Source organism: Schistocerca gregaria, chromosome 3 (genome assembly GCF_023897955.1).
Source record: "Schistocerca gregaria isolate iqSchGreg1 chromosome 3, iqSchGreg1.2, whole genome shotgun sequence".
Taxonomy (NCBI): domain Eukaryota; kingdom Metazoa; phylum Arthropoda; class Insecta; order Orthoptera; family Acrididae; genus Schistocerca; species Schistocerca gregaria.
This window is the reverse complement of record NC_064922.1, coordinates 619327115-619345892: the sequence shown is the minus strand read 5'-3', so window position 1 is coordinate 619345892 and position 18778 is coordinate 619327115. Positions and strand designations below refer to the sequence as shown.

General features: G+C 36.9%; 1 protein-coding gene across 2 annotated transcripts in view; it reads left to right on the top strand.

Moving 5' to 3' along the window:
- Positions 1-16111, top strand: part of LOC126355205 (RING finger protein 145-like) — a 223447-nt gene extending 207336 nt beyond the window's left edge. The window contains exons 6-7 of one of the 2 annotated variants that reach the window (XR_007565474.1): positions 8447-9586; positions 15790-16111. Coding sequence is in view for 1 of the 2 variants with exons in the window: in XM_050005440.1 (XP_049861397.1) it covers positions 8447-9447 (1001 nt within the window). In the remaining variant the exon portion in view is untranslated. Of the gene's footprint in view, positions 1-8446 lie in introns of both variants that reach the window. The other variant, XM_050005440.1, reaches the window with a different exon arrangement.
- The last annotated feature ends 2667 nt before the right edge of the window (positions 16112-18778 follow it).

Below are 18778 nucleotides of genomic sequence, written 5' to 3'. Positions count from 1 at the left end.
AAAAGTGTTGCAAATTGCCATTTCATCATAGAAATTTTAAATAGGATGGAAATTTGGGAAATACCCTGTACCTAAAGCTAAAGTCTTCTCTTTGTGCAAGATGAAAGAAAATATGTATTACCATATTTCATGGACTACAAGACACATCTTAATTTTAAGCAATTTTTTAAAATAACATTCTTATCATTTTTATTATTCAATTGCAAAGTAGGACTACTTCCTCCTCCTCATCATCGTCATCATTGTTGTCCTCTTCATACATAAGATGGTCTTCACTACCATCGAGAGCGTTACTTATGCTGCACATCTTTAAAGATTTAACGATAAAGTCTTCTTGCTCTAGACCATGACTGTGTTACACTCTTGTTTGATTGTAGATTGTTTTAAAGCTCCCTTAGTGTGAATTCATGTTGGGTTTCATCCATTTGTTTCAGTCCTCTCTCATACACACTTTAAATTGTTTATTTATCAAGGCATCAGGAGTTTGCAGTTGTGAAGTAAGTCCTCCTGGAATAACAGCAAACTCTGAATTTCTTGCAGAATATTTCAAATGACTACTGAACTAACTTTGCACAAGAAGAGAACTCTTCTTCAATAAAGCACCATTCCTTCTCTCCCACACTCTGTTAATCCATAATTTCATACCAGCCTCATCCATCCCAACCTTGTCATGAACATGAACAAAACACCTGGCAGTATTTCGGAAGTTTTGGCATTGTTTTGCACTTAAAAATGACCACTGCATGAAGTTTAGTACCATCAGCATAACATGAAAGGACAACAGTGTATTGCATTTTTTCGTATCCACTTGTTGTTGTTTGTTGTGGTCTTCAGTCCTGAGACTGGTTTGATGCAGCTCTCCATGCTACTCTATCCTCTGGGAGCTTCTTCATCTCCCAGTACCTACTGCAGCCTACATCCTTCTGAATCTGCTTAGTGTATTCATCTCTTGGTCTCCCTCTACGTTTTTTACCCTCCACGCTGCCCTCCAATACTAAATTGCTGATCCCTTGATGCCTCAGAACATGTCCTACCAACCGATCCCTTCTTCTTGTCAAGTTGTGCCACAAGCTCCTCTTCTCCCCAATCCTATTCAATACTTCCTCATTAGTTATGTGGTCTACCCATCTAATCTTCAGCATTCTTCTGTAGCACCACATTTCGAAAGCTTCTATTCTCTTCTTGTCTAAGCTATTTATTGTCCACATTTCACTTCCATACATGGCTACACTCCATACAAATACTTTCGGAAACGAATTCCTGACATTAAAATCCATACTCGATGTTAACAAATTTTTCTTTTTCAGAAACGCTTTCTTGGCATTGCCAGTCTACTTTTTATATCCTCTCTACTTCAACCATCATCAGTTATTTTGCTCCCCAAATAGGAAAACTCCTTTACTACTTTCAGTGTCTCATTTCCTAATATAATTCCCTCAGCATCACCCGACTTAATTAGACTACATTCCATTATCCTCGTTTTGCTTTTGTTGATGTCCATCTTATACCCTCCTTTCAAGACACTGTCCATTCCGTTCAACTGCTCTTCCAAGTCCTTTGCTGTCTCTGGCAGAATTACAATGTCATCGGCGAACCTCACAGTTTTTATTTCTTCTCCATGGATTTTAATGCCTACTCTGAACTTTTTTTTGTTTCCTTTATTGCTTGCTCAATATACAGATTGAATAACATCGGGGAGAGGCTACAACCCTCACTCCATTCCCAACCACTGCTTCCCTTTCATACCCCATGACTCTTATAACTGAAATCTGGTTTCTGTACAAATTGTAAATAGCCTTTCGCTCTCTGTATTTTACCCATGCCACCTTCAAAATTTGAAAGAGAGTATTCCAATCAACATTGTAAAAACTTTCTCTATGTCTGCAAATGCTAGAAACGTAGGTTTGCTTTTCCTTAATCTATCTTCTAAGGTAAGTCGTAAGGTCAGTATTGCCTCACGTGTTCCAACATTTCTGCGGAATCGAAACTGATCTTTCCCAAGTTCGGCTTATATCAGTTTTTTGATTCGTCTGTAAAGAATTCGCATTAGTATTTTGCACCTGTGACTTATTAAACTGATAGTTTGGTAACTTTCACATCTGTCAACACCTGCTTTCTTTGGGATTGAGATTTCTTTCAATGTTCAATAATTAAATGCTGGAAAGATAATATTTTCTATTCATACTCTTGTGGCATTTTCTGAGATATTTTGGTTTTGTTTCGCATGGTAAGTCCATGACACTTCATAAACCTGTAGCTCCAAACAACTCCACACTTAAAGTTTGTTAATTTCCACTGTAGTGCTAGCTTACGAGTGTGTATTTGAACCATTTTTTGTTAATTCTAATGCTACTTTGATGGTATCCATTAATCCATTTCAATACATCATCATTGTGTTGTGGCTATTTTCCGTTCAGCCCTCTAATTGCATATTTAGTCTTACTCATTTTTTTTAGTTCTTTTTTGCTAGCCTGCCAATTGCAAATAATTTTGTCTGTTGATGGAGGGACAAAATGCCACTCAGCTGCTTTTTTTTCCACGTTCTTCCGCATATGCTACTACTTTCAGTTTATAGCCTCACCTTATGAATACCTTTTATTTTTTCTGTAATGAACTAGCTACTAACAAAAATATTATACTATTCCTGGTGGCACAAGTTACTTTCAGTTTAATTTCATTGTCACTATAGACTGCAATGTGAATCATAGGCTGGACAGTGCTCTGGGTTTGTGGTGGCAGGGTGGGAGGGAGACAGTGTTAGCAAGCTTTTGAATCCCTGCAAGTCATGTTTGTCGCATCGGCATACTGCTGCTGCCAGTTGAATCCATTGTTGCCAGATAGAGACAGGTTTCTCACAGCATTGATTACATGGCTGTTTTTCAGACTGGCGGGAATTTTAAATTGAAAACTGGACAGTTTTATATAAATCTTGAGTATAAGCCACGCCTGAATTTTGGAGGCAATTTTTTTGAAGAAAAAAGTGCATCTTACAGTCTGTAAAATGCCATATCTACCTCTTAACAGACACAAGAAAAGGAAAGTTGGTACTCGCCATGTCTCAGCTCTCTGAGACTGCAGACATGTGTGAAAGTTGCATTTGTGTGTGTGTGTGTGTGTGTGTGTGTGTGTGTGTGTGTGTGTGTGTGTGTGTGTGTGTACTGCTGACAAATGCCTTAATGGCTGAAAGCTTTAATTGTGTGAATGTTTTTGTTGTGCCTTCATGACTGAGCATCTTCGCTATATAGTGAGTAGCAACTTTCCTTCTCTGGTATTGTTACATTCCATCCTGGATTTTCCATTGTTTGATCTTAACATACACTGTAACACAAAAAAGATGCACAATGAAGAAATTATATCTAAATGGGGTGGAAATTGGTAGATGTGATGTACATGTACAGACAAACAATTGATTACAATTTCATAAACATTGAATGATTTATTCAAGAGAAACAGCTCCACAAACTGAGCAAATCAATAGCAGTTGGTGCACCTCTGGCACTCATGCAAGCAATCGTTCAACTTTGTTTGTATTGATTGATAAGAGTTGTTGGAACTCTTCCTGGGGGATATTGTGGTAAATTCTATCCAGTTGGCACATTAGCTCATCAAAATACTGAGTTGATTGGAGCGCTGTACCTATAATCCAAACATTGTCAATGTACTGCTGTGCTGTAAGGGTGTCACAGATGACAACCAAAGAGATTCTGCTATGAGAAGAAATGGCATCTCAGACTATCATCCTGGTTGTCAGGCCACACAGTGGGCAACAGTCAGGTTGGTCTTTCAACTGCCTGGAATGTCTCTAGACAGTTCTTTGCTGGTCATCAGGGCACTCATCACTGAAGAAAATTCTTCTCTGTTCAATGAGATTCCAAGCTGAAGGTGTGTCAGGAGATGCTCCAGACTGCAATGGGGGTACCGACCTGACTGTTGCGTACCATATGGCCTGTCAACCAGGAGTGATGATTTGGGGTGCAATTTCCTTTACTAGCTGGACCCCTTTGGTTCTCAACTGTGGCACCCATACAGTGCAGCAGTACATCAATGATATTTTATTCCCCCTTTTGTTGCCCTTCATGACAAGCCATCCTGGGCTTGCATTTAAGCATGGTGATGCCTGCCTGCACATGCTATAGTTTCTAATTCTTGTCTTCATGCTTGCCAAACCCTGTCTTGGGTAGCAAAGTCACCAATTCTCTCCCCAGCTGAGAATGTTGAGCATTATGGACAGGGAAATCCGATCAACTCGGGATTTTGATTATTTAACATGCCAATATCCCTCAGGAGGACATCCAAAAACTGTCAATAAGTGCCAAACTGAAAAACTTCTTGCGTAAGGGCCAGGAATGGACTGATGCTTCATTGACATGTCCAATTTGTGAGGCTCTTTCTCTTTAATAAATGACCCAATGTTTCTGAATGTGGAGTTTCCATCCCACTTGGAGAATTTCTTCATGGTGCTTCTTCCCCAATCCCCCCATCCCCACCCCATCCTGCTTTGTACAGTGTATAATCTGGTTTATTGCCTTGAAGATTGTGAAGACCTTATATGAATTCCACAGCAGTATTGGCTGGTGCTTCAGATTTCTGCACAGAAGTGATCTCTCTGTTCGACTCCATTCTTCACTGGCATTGAGATGGCTGGTTATGTCCAGAACCTTTTAATCCAAATTCAGCTGTCACACTACCAATTTCTACACTAGATTGGCAATCCTGTAAGAGACACAGGTTTTGGGACATGCTTAGCAATACAACAGCAGACTATAAAGAAGGTGAAAATTATCTACTTAAGACCAATAGAAAACAAAAAAACAGGAAATTAGCCCTGCCCCCCACCCCCACATTATCTGAAGTGTAAAACTCTGTCTAAGGAAAGCTTCTTTAAGGGATTACATGGCAGGATGGCGACATAATTATTGATGGGCAGGTCAGTTACAATAGCACAGGCTTCCACAGCCATTGTCACAGTCAGTAAAATTCTTCTGGGTCTGTGACCGCATTGTCAGTGTGTAAAATTTCTGACGTTTCAGCACTGATGCTGGTGGCCTTCCTCAGGGTGTTTCTTTTGCTAACCTTTTTCTTTTGCTTAGTTACTGTTTGCAATTGTATAGCTGGTGCACCAGTCAGTTAGAGAGATGTGTTAACATTGGAGACATTTAAGGGTCACTTCACACCTGGAGAAAAGAATATAATTGAGAACATACTAACTTGAGACAAGGCTCTGAAACTGCAGGTGCTTGATTTTGTCATAAACCATCACTTAAAGACCAGCTCTAAAAACACTGGTACAACTGTGTCTTAGAAGGGATCACACATTCACGCCATCAGGCAAGATTAAGTGTCAGTGGTCAGCCTTCAGCGTGAACGGTTTCTTCCTACGGTGTACAATATGACCAGGTTTGAGCAACAAAAGGTTTAAAAAGTGCTGCCTTTAAAGGACTTTAAAATAAAAAATATCTCTTCAGTTGGCAGTAATTTCTTAATGTATTCCATGATCAGTTTTGAATCATAAAGCTTCGCTTTCATGTGCCACAAAATAAGTGTGGGAGCATAAATGTTTGGTGGTTGGGCCAGTCAGTCATGGGGGTCACACCCATGTCAAAACGGCTTCTATGTGATGCTATCCAGATGGTTGCTCGTCCCGTGCTCCCATGCATTTATTTGACGCATGATTTTTGTGTCATGCTGTCCAGGTGGGCACTCTGGTTGCTCTTCCTATGCTCCCATTCATTTGTTTGCCATTGGTTTGATCCCCCCAACTGACTGACTGGCCCAACCACCACACATTTATGTTCCCATAACTGTTGGTGGCACCTGAAGATTAAACTTTATGCTTTGAAACCAGTCTTGGAATAAAGCAAGTAATTACTGGCAACTGCAGCAGATCTTTATTCTATAAGTATTTTACTCAATTGCATATGTTCATTTGATCAGATATCTTGTTCCTTGAAAGGAAGCAAGGCCAACATATATTGGCAAAAGGCAGTGAGGACGGGAACAAACATATTGCGCATTCGGTGCGTAAGCCTGGAGGCTTCATTCAAAATGCTGAAAGGCTATTCTGGCAGCCATTGAGTGAACCAGGTGCAACCAATTGTAGATTGTGCTGCACATTGGAACAAATGGTGCCTGTCATCTGAGCTCCAAGATTGTAACTGGTTCATTCCAACAACTGTGGCAGTGAAGATGGTGAAGATCAGCCTTGGCCAGTGATATTAACAAAGCACACAATCTGCAACATTCTCCCCCAGAGCTGATCATGGCAATCTGGGTCTGACAAGGAACCCCTTGCATGTGAAGTCACAAAAGGCAGTGATGTTTACGGGCATTCTACATCCCACTTATTGTCTACCATGAAATCACAACACTGGCTGCTAATGTCAACAGGGTGTGGGACTGCAAGTACCCAATGGTGAACATAGTTGAACTGCATAGTCAGCAAGTGACTCACAACAGTGCTTCAGTGCTACTGGTATTTGATACAGTGCAGAACAATGGCAGTGATAAACAAAGCAAAAATTGCATTATATCTACTACAACAGTTGCCGAAGTTGATGTTTTGTCAGAAAAAAACCAAAGGAATCTTGAACAGTGAGAAAGAAGTGGTAGATGAAATATTAACATTTCTGCGAGGTGAGTGAGTGAAATATGTGGTGCAGTATATGCTCTACTGTGTGGACACTGTACATAAGGAGTACAATGATGACGATATGTTCTTAACAAACGAAAGTAATACTAAAGCAGATGTTGAGCCATGTAGTTCATCATCCTCATTGGACAAGGAGCCACAGATGCTGTTTCCTGTGTGAAGTGTAGTAAAGGACAGTCACTGTCCATGGAGTGGGTACTAAACATAATTACATACATGGAAGATTATCCACAGTGTAGTGAAGAAACAATTGTGAACAGGTTTTGAATTGTCCACAAAAATATCACTGTGTAGTGTATAACAAAAACTGTGGATGTTCAAGGGAGAACAATGCACATTTGTTACAAAAACTGGTGTGTGTGTGTGTGTGTGTGTGTGTGTGTGTGTGTGTGTGTGTGTGTGTGTGTGTTTCAAGGACACGCTATACAATTTACAGGATGTACATGTTAGTGACCTACTACATTATGCACATCAAATTGTGCATGACACAGATTACATTGATTTTAAGGAGAGCAGTGGATGGTTGCATAACTTCAAACAATGCTACAGAATTGGAAAGCATAAGATAAGAAAATTTCAAGCAAAGCTTCAATTAGACAAAACACAGCAAGCCATGGAATCAGCCCAAAAATTTGTAGGTGAGGTAAACAAACTTATAGTTCAGTAAGGAAATTGGTTTCAACTCTGATCAGTTCAGTTTTGAAGAGGAAATGTGTACAAAAGGAACTGTAGAAATTAGACATACCAAGAGAGTTGTATCAAAATCAACTAACACCAATGCCTTAACACATTCATACAAAATTATGTCAATGATTAATCTGGATGGTAAATTGGCTGGAAAGTTATAAATAACTTTCCATAAATTGTTCTGCACTTTCCATAAATGGTACTGCAAGAAGCTGGAGATGTTCTCCTCCCTTTCTTAAGATCATGATCTTGCAAGGGCAGTAGGGAGTATTTACATCACAAAAAAAAAAAAAAAACTGAACTATCGTACTGTTGAAGATAGATGCAAACAATCCTATGAAAGACTACATACAAAATTTCAAGACCTAGCTTTACATGAGAAATCTATAAATATACAACCACCTCCTATGTATTGTTTCCATGTGGACCTCAAATATAAGATAAAGCTGATTTCAGTGCACATAGAATCATTTAAACAATTATTGTTCCAACATTTCAGATATGAATGAAATGGAGAGAAGCCCTAATAAGTGGTACAATGGGAAATATTCTTTGCCATGCATTTCAAAGTTTTTAACAGTGTGTAGTTGTAGAAAGAGTGACAGTGACGAAGCTGCCCGCTCCACTCAAAGCTGAGGGTGCAGCTTATGTTCATACCAAAATAATACTCCTCATAGTCACTATACAGCCTTCCTCTGGTCATTTAACAGACGTTTCGAATGACAGAAAGATCAAATATTTCATATTTAATTATTTATTTTAGTTTCCTACATGTATTCCCATTGATCCTCTATCCCACTCATATTTCTTGTGTAAGGTTCATTCAGAGGAATAATTTGTATTTTTCTACTTCCTCTGTTTGTTGTTTTGTTTTTCTTATATTTACTCAACTTCCAGAAATGGTACATACTCAGTGGTTAACAAGTTAGTGGAATTAGCAGTGAAGATCGTAGCATGATGTAATAGTAATTTGTATTGTGTATGTTGTTTACTCTTTCATGCTGTCTCCAGCTTTCACACTTAACAGAAACAGACATACAAAATTAAACAGTACATTACCAAAATAGTATACAATATGGATTTAGTGAAAGTAATTTAATTTTGTTCTAGGCTTCCATGAATCAGTACTGATGACAACAGATGGGCAGCCTTGGTCATGGGTAAACAGTTCTGTATTGCTGGTGCACTGCTACTACAATGTGTATCTGAGGTTACAGTCAGGCTGGCAGAGTTTCCTGCTCCGCAGGGAAGCATCACGTCGTGTGGGAGGGTTGCCAGTGGCGACTTGTGAACAGCTGGCAGCGCGTGCTCATGATGTTTGTGCAGTTTGCTACATTGAGATGACTTCGGCCTGTGTCACACCATGTCAGCACCTCTTCCACCCATCTTGTTTAAGAAAATGGCTTTATGTACAAGACAGTTGTCCACTGTGCTCATCACGAGTGATAGATATTCCAAAAGTGCAAAATGAGACTTCCAGCAGACCTCCAGATCCTATCAGAGCTGAGAACCAAAGTCAAAAAGTTGATGAAGAAACCTCTACGCCCAGCAATTGCGCCCCTGAAGATGTAGTGAACAGTTCAATTAATAATGCAAGTGATATGTTTTCAGAAGCAAAGACTGAACTAGAAACAGTCAGGAATTCTAACTCGGAGGCTCAAGTTGTGGCTGAAACATGCACTAGCATGCATAGGAGATTTACTGAGGAGGTTCACGTGGAGAGAAACAATAATTTTGGCTCTTATAGTGAGGAGCCCTGTTTAGCTGGTAAAGAGAAAAGTTTAGTGGGTCAGGTTGAAGAAGAACCTATCACGGCGAATGTATCATCATCATCATCATCATCATCATCATCATCATCATCATCATCATCATCAAATGTTTCCAATGAAATGGATACTAACTGTACGCCTCAGTCCCCACATGACAGAGGGCAAATCATACCTTTCAGTTATCAACTAGAGACACAAATTACTGAAATAACCTGCAGTGTAGATTTCAGAATGCTCCCTGTACAAAATAAAAGCACTAAGGAAGTTGTGCCAAGTAGCTCCTCCCTTGCAACAGATGCCTGTTTAGACAAAGTGACCCAAGATGAGGAAAGTGATCACTGAACAATCATTATAAATGTGTACAGCAACAATAGTTACGAGTCAATATTTATGGTCAAGTGGATATTTTACTATATTTTCCTCACTTGATGAATCATTGGAACTATTTTGGCTGTAGATGTTGGTGTGTACCAGGACACAGGTATCTTAGGCAAGTTGATAACTGTGTGTGTCTGAAAGACTGATGTTTTGTGTGTGTACGTGTATTTGTGTGTGTGTGTGTGGGGGGGGGGGGGGGTGTTGTTGTTTATGTGCATGCAAGTGCATGAGTTTTCTAAGAAAAAATCAAATGAATGGAAGATACATTAAAATTTCACACACAACTTTGTCACGAAAAAAAGAAGGAAAATTGTCTTAATTCTCAAGAACTGAAAGGATTGTGAACTGGAATATTTATTGTTTCTCAACTTCGTGGCAGAATAATTGGGTATATTTTGTTGTGTTGTTTTTCTGTGCTAGTCACTAAATGTTTTGTCGACATTAAGCGCCTTTGCTTGATTAGACAGTCTTTAATAAGCTAAAATTTATTTTTAATTGCCATTTAACAGATCACATAGTTTTTACAATAATGTGGAGGTCTATGCATGATTTAATTGCCGATTGAATGGAGTTACATAGTGCTAGGCCAAAAATTCTGATCAGGATGATTATTAATCCACCTGAATTTTTAGAAAGAAACAAGCTTTGCACTGGTCTCATCAACAAGAATTTTCAAAATTGTTTGTGTGACAGTCAACACTTTTTATATTTTCTCCTGATTTAGCAGTTATTTAACTTTTATAAAAAGTAAACATATAAAGCTTAGACACTATAGGATACTCATTTTGAAGGTCTATTCAAAGTGAAGTAAAACAGTGGTACCAGTGACATCCAACTTTTGAAGACAAACTCGCATTTTTAGAATAGAGATACATTTTCAGAAATTAATGCATGTATGTAAGGTTAGAGAAAAATTTACTTCTGTAGGTTTTTGTTCTGTTTAACTACAGCTTGCTCTTCATCAGCAGCAAAAATATCGTTGCTATGGTGTAGTTCTTAGCGTAAAGAATTTTATCATTTTTCCCTTAATTTTATCACAGGTATTTCTTCGGACAGAATATTTAACAGAATTGGTTACTTATTGGTTACTTAGAGCTCAATTGCTCACTCAGAGCTCAGCGTGTCAGTTTGCTGCTTTTATGAGATGTTAATGAGCAGCATTACTATGTTTTTAAAAATCTGAATCTACTTCTCAGACAGGAAAAACGAGAAAAACTGCATTTCACATGTGCATAAAGTGCCATCTTCTCTGAGATTACACAATAAAATCACCTATACTTTTTGCTAAATAAATAAATAAATAAATGAATAAATAAAATAAGTTCCCCTTTGGTGGCTTAACTGCTGTCATAGATAGCAATGTCAGTGCTGTCATGGAGCATTTAATTTAACCAAATAAAATAGCAGCAGTCTAATAACTGTGAAAAAGGCTGACTTTTAATAAATTCAACTCATAATGAGTGCTAGTCATGAAAAACACAAGTGAACTCTTAAAAACATTGCACTCTTCTTTTGTCAAGGAAGCTTTCTAATACATAGTAAAATAAGCAGTAATAGCTTCTTCACAGACTTACTTCAAGTGGTTGAAGAATTTAGGAACCCAGAAAAGTTTCTATACAAATATATTTTTTGTAAAGTGGGAAGGCTTTCAGAGAAATTTATTATGTCATCACCAAGAGTTTTATAGACTTCTGAATTTTTCTGACCTAAACCACTATTGAAAATGATGATGATAATAACTGTACCAAAGTGTAAGAATGTTAATTAAATGTTAACAATGAATTACAAACAGGGTAATGGTGGAACATCTGTTTGCTTTTAGTGTGAACACTTGTGGTTTGTTAATTTGCTACTTTTGTATATATATTTCTCATGTAATAATCATCATCTTTATTTGTCCATAATAATTTTACAGGCATGGACATTGTAATTTTTTTTGTGCATTTACAACAATGATATCATGCTGTATATATAATGAATATGTACATTCAAGTGGGACATTAGATCCACAACTAATATATTGCAATATACAAAAATAGTGCTATGAATAATGGCGTTCAGAAATCTTTGAGTAAGTATATGTGTATGAAGTATGTGTGTTTATGACTGTTTCAATTTGCCCTTAAAAGAAATTAATCACATTTAATTCTTGTACTGTAATTATGAATGGTTCTATTAATTACACTTATTTCATCATTCTCTTTAACAAACATAATTGTATTAAGGACATCCAGTGAGTTCACAGCCAGTAAATGTTACTTGATGACATAATTCCTATAGGATTGAAATTTTCTTATTCTAGGATTTATCCAAACCACTCTCTCCTGAAGCATGAGTTCCTTTCCCTGTAGAATTGGGTGGTCAACCCAAAATTTGAGTCTGATATTACAAATGTGAGCAGATTAATCCATAGGATTTTTTGTTTAACTCTTTGATCGCCAGCAACATTTTGGTTTCATTTGAGCCATTACCTTTTTCTACATATTACTTTGAAACATTGAAGTTAGTATATATGATTATGCATGAAATTGTAAAAAATCGGTTCAACCTTATAAATTTGGTGTGACGATGCACATGGCCCATTTTAAACTTACGATGCAACTAGAAGCTTTATATTGCCATCTGCATCACTCCTGATGCACACTCATATATCTGAGTAAGAGGTTATTATTGGAATTTTCAACTAGCTGTTATACAATTGCTTTAATTATCAAAATAAAAAACTTACATTTTTACGCATTTGTGCATTGCAAAAGAAAGAAAAAAAACAGTCCAGGCACATGACACTATGAGGACAAATTTGGCATTTCAGTGACATCTGTTTGCTATATTTGATAGCATAGCATGCTTTCGCCCACCTGCTTTGGAGAGTTTGTGGTAACAGCTGTTACAACATTTTCTCACTGGAGTTTCAACTAGTTTGTGATTGCCATCAGTTGACGTCTCCTGAACATCATCCGTTACTGCCACAAGCTCAGATTTGTGTTTGGTTGTCAAAAAAATGATGTCCCTCTTGTTACCACCATTTTCCCCTTCTTCAACTTTTTGTGATGATAGTTTTTGGATTTCCCCTTCTTTTTGTGCAGTCTTCTCACACCAGATGAGTTTGTTTTTCTATAAGAAGGTGCAGCAACTTCATAGAAGTGTAAAGTTATCTACAAACAGTGTCCTTCCAGAATTCAAAAGTGAATCCATTAAATCTAAAACAGTTGCTGTTGTTTTGTCTATAACATGAGCTTCTTTTTCACAATACACTTTAACATTCCAAGTATATCCACCTACAGCACAAACTTTGTATAATTTCACTCTGTATTTAAAACATTTTTCAGGAATGTACTGGCAAAATTGTAACCTTCCACAAACTGTGGAACCATTGTTTCATTGATATAAAGGCTTCACCTGGAATGAAAGCTTCCTGGAATTTTGTGTTCAGATGATTCACAAGCTTCCTAATTTTGAACACCTTGTCATGTTCATCTATGTTTTAATCGTCACAAAAATTGTATGCAACTTAGGGACAAATCAGACATATTTCGGGAGATAATAGAAGATACCTGGTTTTTGTAAAGCAAATTCTGGCACCAATAATGCTTCATTCTTGGCTTATGATCAAGCCCCATCCACAACATAAGCCCCATAAATTTCCTCAAATCATCAACGCTGATATCAGTCCATAAAGTCAGTCTGGATGATGGTCATGATGTTACTGCAGCTTTCCACTAATGATCTTTTGCTCAGCATAATGGTTTGTTTCATTAACTATGAAATTGCACATTTCTTCATCAAGGAAAAAAAAATGCAGATGTCAATGGGATGAATTGAATATTTGTAGACATATTGGCCACAGTGCATTGCTTACTCCACAGTTACCAGAAAAAACAAAACTTTTTATGTTTCTCTGTACATCAGACTACTTTATTCATGAAGTAGGGAGCCTGTCAGCACAGGAGATCTCTTCAGGTGACAGCTCACTTTTACTGTCTTTGCCAGTGGAAGATGAAACTTAGTTTGCTCCATTTGTAGACGTATTATTCCTAACTTGCACGTGTATCTTTTGATTCTTCAAAGGAATTACTTCATATTCACTACTACGCTAACTTAAGGAATGAGCACAGTAATCTGGGTTGCAATCACTACCACTTCCAAACCGTGATCCATCAGGTAAACTCGATTCCTCCAACCATTTTCGGATTCTCTCCTCTTATGAATCCATTTTTCACATTCACAAAATCTTACTGAAAACAAGCACTACACAATGCTAAACAAGTAGCTGCACTATATTGTAAACAGGTAACAATTGCCTGTCATCTATTGCTACAAAACCAATATCACAATACTCTTACCACTGGCCAGTGTAATGTGATGCCCATTTGATTTCAATGCAAGTGTGACTGTGTATGCACCACAGTGAAATATTCATAAACCCTCATTTGATTAAATATGATGCACATGGTAAAAATGAAAAAAAAAATGTACATCAAATATGATGCACATAGAGGTGAATGTGTTAACAACAGGAGGAGTTATTATATTTGTGAGGCATTTTAGTAAGCAAACATTGTAGCTAATATTTCTACAGATGTGCCTGATACACTCTTTCACTGTAAGATGTTCATCAACAACAGTGCCAAAAAAAAAAAAAAAATTATGTTTATCGAATGCTTCAGCTGTGGACAGTGATTCAGTATTTATGTCCGCTTGAGATTAGAGATACTTTAACAAGAACTTCATCACATTAATCTTTACCTTATTCAGTGTAAGTTTATTCATGATTAGATATTCTCTGATCAGCTCAAAGTTTTCTTTATTGGATCCAGCTAATAAACACTGTATCATAAGTTTCCTTCACTTGCTTTGAGTTTTGCAGCTTTTTTACATCATTAATGTACAAAGGAAATAAAACTGGCCCAAGAACCCTTCCCTGAGGACTCCACAGCTGAGTCTTGTGTGTTGATTTTATTGTTAGGATGTTAGTTTCATTCTCATACTGTAACATAGTTTGGCACAATGCTTTTATCTTGGAAATAAGAACTTAAGAACTTTAGTGCTACTACTATTATACCTTAAGTTTCCAATTTGATGATTAACAGAATCAAAGGCCTTAGAAAAATCAAGATAAGTGCCAACAACTTTGTTTCCTTTATCCTGTCTGTTTAGGAGTTCACAAAAGAAAGCTGCTACTGCTCTTATTACAGACTGCTCTTTTTGAAACACATGCTGCGAGTTGTTTAGTGGGTTGCATTTACATAAGAAAGATTTCATGTGGTCTGAAATTATCTTTCATGTAACTTGCGAAGCATCGAAGTCAGTGAAATTGGCCTGTGATTACATATGTCAATGGTTGCTCCCTTTTTATACACAGGTCATCTCAGTAATTTTTAAAGGGTCAGGAAATATCTCCTGCCCAACTGAACTGTTTATTGAATGTGTTAGTAGTTTCATTCACTCATTTCTTCATTCTTTAAGCAGTGTAGATGATAAGTCATCCCAGCCAACAGATGTTTTTGTTTTAAAATTGTTTTCTTTGCCTCATATTCTGTTATGGTTCGTAGAACGAAAGGAATGACCTATGTTAACTGAGTTTATTTGTAGTGCTGATTCATCAGTTTCTTCTCTGCGTAACTTATTACATTGTTCTAAGAAAGCCTCACATATTGTCTTTGGCTCACTCACCAACATTCCATTTTCTCCTATCGCTATATTACCGCAACCTGGATACTCCGTTTCCATGTTCATTGCGGGCTATACTCCACAATCTTGAACTAACATTATTGGATTCACTTATCTGTTCAGCATAATAGTGCAATAGTGGACTTCCAGAGTCTTCATGGATTCCCTGTACCTTTTTTCCGCTGCTTTTGTACTTTTAAGAACTACTACAATTTCATATCCCTTAACAGCACATATTAGGTCTTTCATGCTTTCTTTTTATTTGTGGATTACTGGAGGAATTTTAAGATTCTTTGAAAACTTTATTTCCCTTTTTTTTACCATTGGACATGTTAAATCTATGATTAAATATTTTTTAGGAATAGACCCACTCTCTGTTGGAAATGTGTTCCTTAAGCCTATTTGTGGTCAATTTTTCTTTTATAAATCAGTAAGTCATGATGTGGAATTGTATTGTGATCTGTATTAATCTTTGTGGCTAGTGCTCTATGGTTTAATTCTGGTTAGTACATAATTTACATGGATATGGTTACAGTACAGTAACAAGACAGAATACCTAAGATAATTTTCATAATAGTTTAAAGAGTCTGTAGTCGCATCTCCTTATCTTATAACCTGTCTTTTGTTTGTTGATAGTTTATCCAGAAGTTCTTCTAAATGACAGAAGAATTGACCTGCATCATCGTTGGTGATCTACACAAGCCAGCGATACTTAAGCTGTTTTCGCTCAACTTAATGTTTACTGCTATTGGTTCAAAGACCATCTTTGCAGCAAGTTAATCAACTCAATCAATGTTTTCACACTGAATGTTATTCCTAACATAAATGCCTGCACCACACACTCTTATCCAGCTTTACTTCGTCACTTTTATGCAGCATACAGTTTGCTGTAGAGAAATAGTAGGTTATAATCCCTAAAACTGTGTGTGTGTGTGTGTGTGTGTGTGTGTGTGTGTGTCGCAGTCCCAACTTGTTCCACTGAATTAAAGAAAAACAGAAAAGAAAAAAAAGTGTTGGTACCCCATTCCAGCACATCCCGGCTGAAATTAAGCTCCGCCTGATCTCATGTTGTGTTGCTTAGTAATTTAATTTTAGCATATTATGCATATGGATTGGATTGTGATGGATGAGTAATGATGTGCCAAAAAATAAATAAAAATAATGTTGCCCTTCAATTTCTAATGATGGTACAATATTTTATAAATAACTCAAATAACAAAATAATGCCATCAAACAGTTGAACAAAAAATTGAATGTATAATGAAAGTTCTGAAGGACAAAACTAACTTTTATTTGTTCTGTACACACTATTTCTGCAGAAGAGTTTTCAAAAATGTCAACAGCTCTCTGATTACGACAACAATGTGTGTAGCTCTGCTGGATAATTTTTATGCTGAAAAGGAGAATTCAGTTAAAAATGTGTTAAATTCCCAGACAGAAAGAAGAAAGGGAAATCAGACTTCAATTCTTAAATAGTATCATCAGGACCAGAGCAACTATATGAAAAGCAGTTCTGTATGAACAACAAGGCCAGTATGATGTAAATTTACCATGTAACTGAGTTTAAAAACCCAGAAGGTATAGAATTACTCACTTTTGGGCTAATAAAAGTCATTGATTCTTTGTATCAAAACACCACTGTCACCACTTTAGGGAAATTTCTGAAGTCTATTGGTAACATTAGGCTGTACCAAGCATGTGCATGCTGTCCCTAAATGAAATAACTATAATGCCCTGTCACACAATACTTGCTATTATATAGAAAGCAACCTATGCCTTCCAGTATGTGGCCAAATATTACTTGCAATGCTGCCAGTAATCTGTGATATATGCAATGATGTTTTTACTGTACTTAACATTGATCAGTCCAGTGTGCAGCATGTACTATTTTACTTCCCCCCTCCGCCCTCCCCTAGTTCTAATGTAAATTCCAAGACTGACTATGTGCTGCAAAACAGGTCTGCATGTAGTGATTTATATTTGTCTAACCAAGTGTTATACCCATCTCTCATTTTTTTTCAGTAGACTTCTGATCCAGATTTATTAGCCTAAAAAAGGGATGTGATCCTTAATGAACTTTTCAAGCTGTATACTTGTTTTCAGCTGTGGATGTCAAAACGAGCTTTAATTGTTGCCAAATTTTAAACCTGGAAGAGTGAGAAGACTTATAGAAGCAGAGGAAAGGGAGTTTTATTGTCAGATTCAATACTTTTTAATACTTTAAGTACAGGAATTATGCTAAAAGTGTAACAGTTTGTTTTTGAGCAAGTAACTGGGACATGTTTCACTAGGCATGTTTTGGTTGCTGTTCGGATACACCAAAATGTTTTGTTGATGCACTTTTAGTGTACCTCGTTTTTATAAGATTGAGTAGATAGCAGATTAGCTTATCAGTGTGAGCTCACTTAGCTGACACTTATTAACTTTTCAAACAGTGTAAAATCCTGTGTGGAATAGCAATGGTATGAAATAAGGTAGATTGCTAGTGACCACATACAGGAGCTATTGAACAGCAGACAGGCATGTTGAAAAAAGACTGGAGCCACATGAAACCTAATGCCCAAAGATGACTGTGGCTACTTTCATGTGTGTCCAATAGTTTATATCATCGAACAGTCTTCTTTCAGTGTGCCTGCATGCCACTTATTAACTTTCGGCACAAATGAAATCATACTTATGTAAAAGTCTGGATGTTCATGTTCTGTACTGATATTATTAACAGCTAATATAATTTCCAGTCTTAAGGAGAGACTATATACAGAAACATTTACAATCATCTGCCTCATGGGATTGTGTGATAAAGCCTGCATGCTATCTGAAGAAGCTTATAAGAGTCACATTATGTCATGTGATTTCAACAACGTCTTTGATTTAATACTTTTATTACCAGTTCAAACGAGAAAAGCATGTGCCCCTTTGACACAGAGTAAGTGTAAACCATCCAAAGTATTTTAAAATATATTTAATGTTTACTGAAGAAATAGTCAAACATTTTGTGTGTGGAGGAAAGAATCTTCATCCATATATATATATAAAGAAATCCCGTTATAATATGAAATATTTGCTAATCAAGTGCAATGCCACAGTACTTTAAGCAGAATACATGTTTATGTGGGCACTTTCTACACAGATAATTTGTCTCTGTATGTTTATCTCATCACGTACATATCTTATATCTTGTTGTGATTGTCCGCCTTTTCCCATCAGTCGCTTCTCACTTTTTCATTGTTTATTTGTTCATGAGGCCTCTTTCATATACCTCTTTGATTCCCATGGCTGGAAATAAATTATTTGTTATATTTATTCTGTTTTATATGAAAACTGTAATTTGGACTGGCAGTTACATGAAAGAATAAGTTTTGATACTTCTGAACACTCATTTGTTACATAAATAATACATCACCTGTTATATGTTTCCACCTGACAGTGTAGATGACATAACTGACAGTGGCTATTGAATGATTTGCTGGCATGTATTCAGTATTTTTACCACTCGATTCATAAATTGTGAAAACTTGTGAAAGTTGATAAAGAGCATTTCCTTATCTCAGTTTTGCAGATACTGCTTCTATTAAAGTGTCCTTTTTATTTAAGACCAAACAAGGAATATAGCAGCCAAGACACT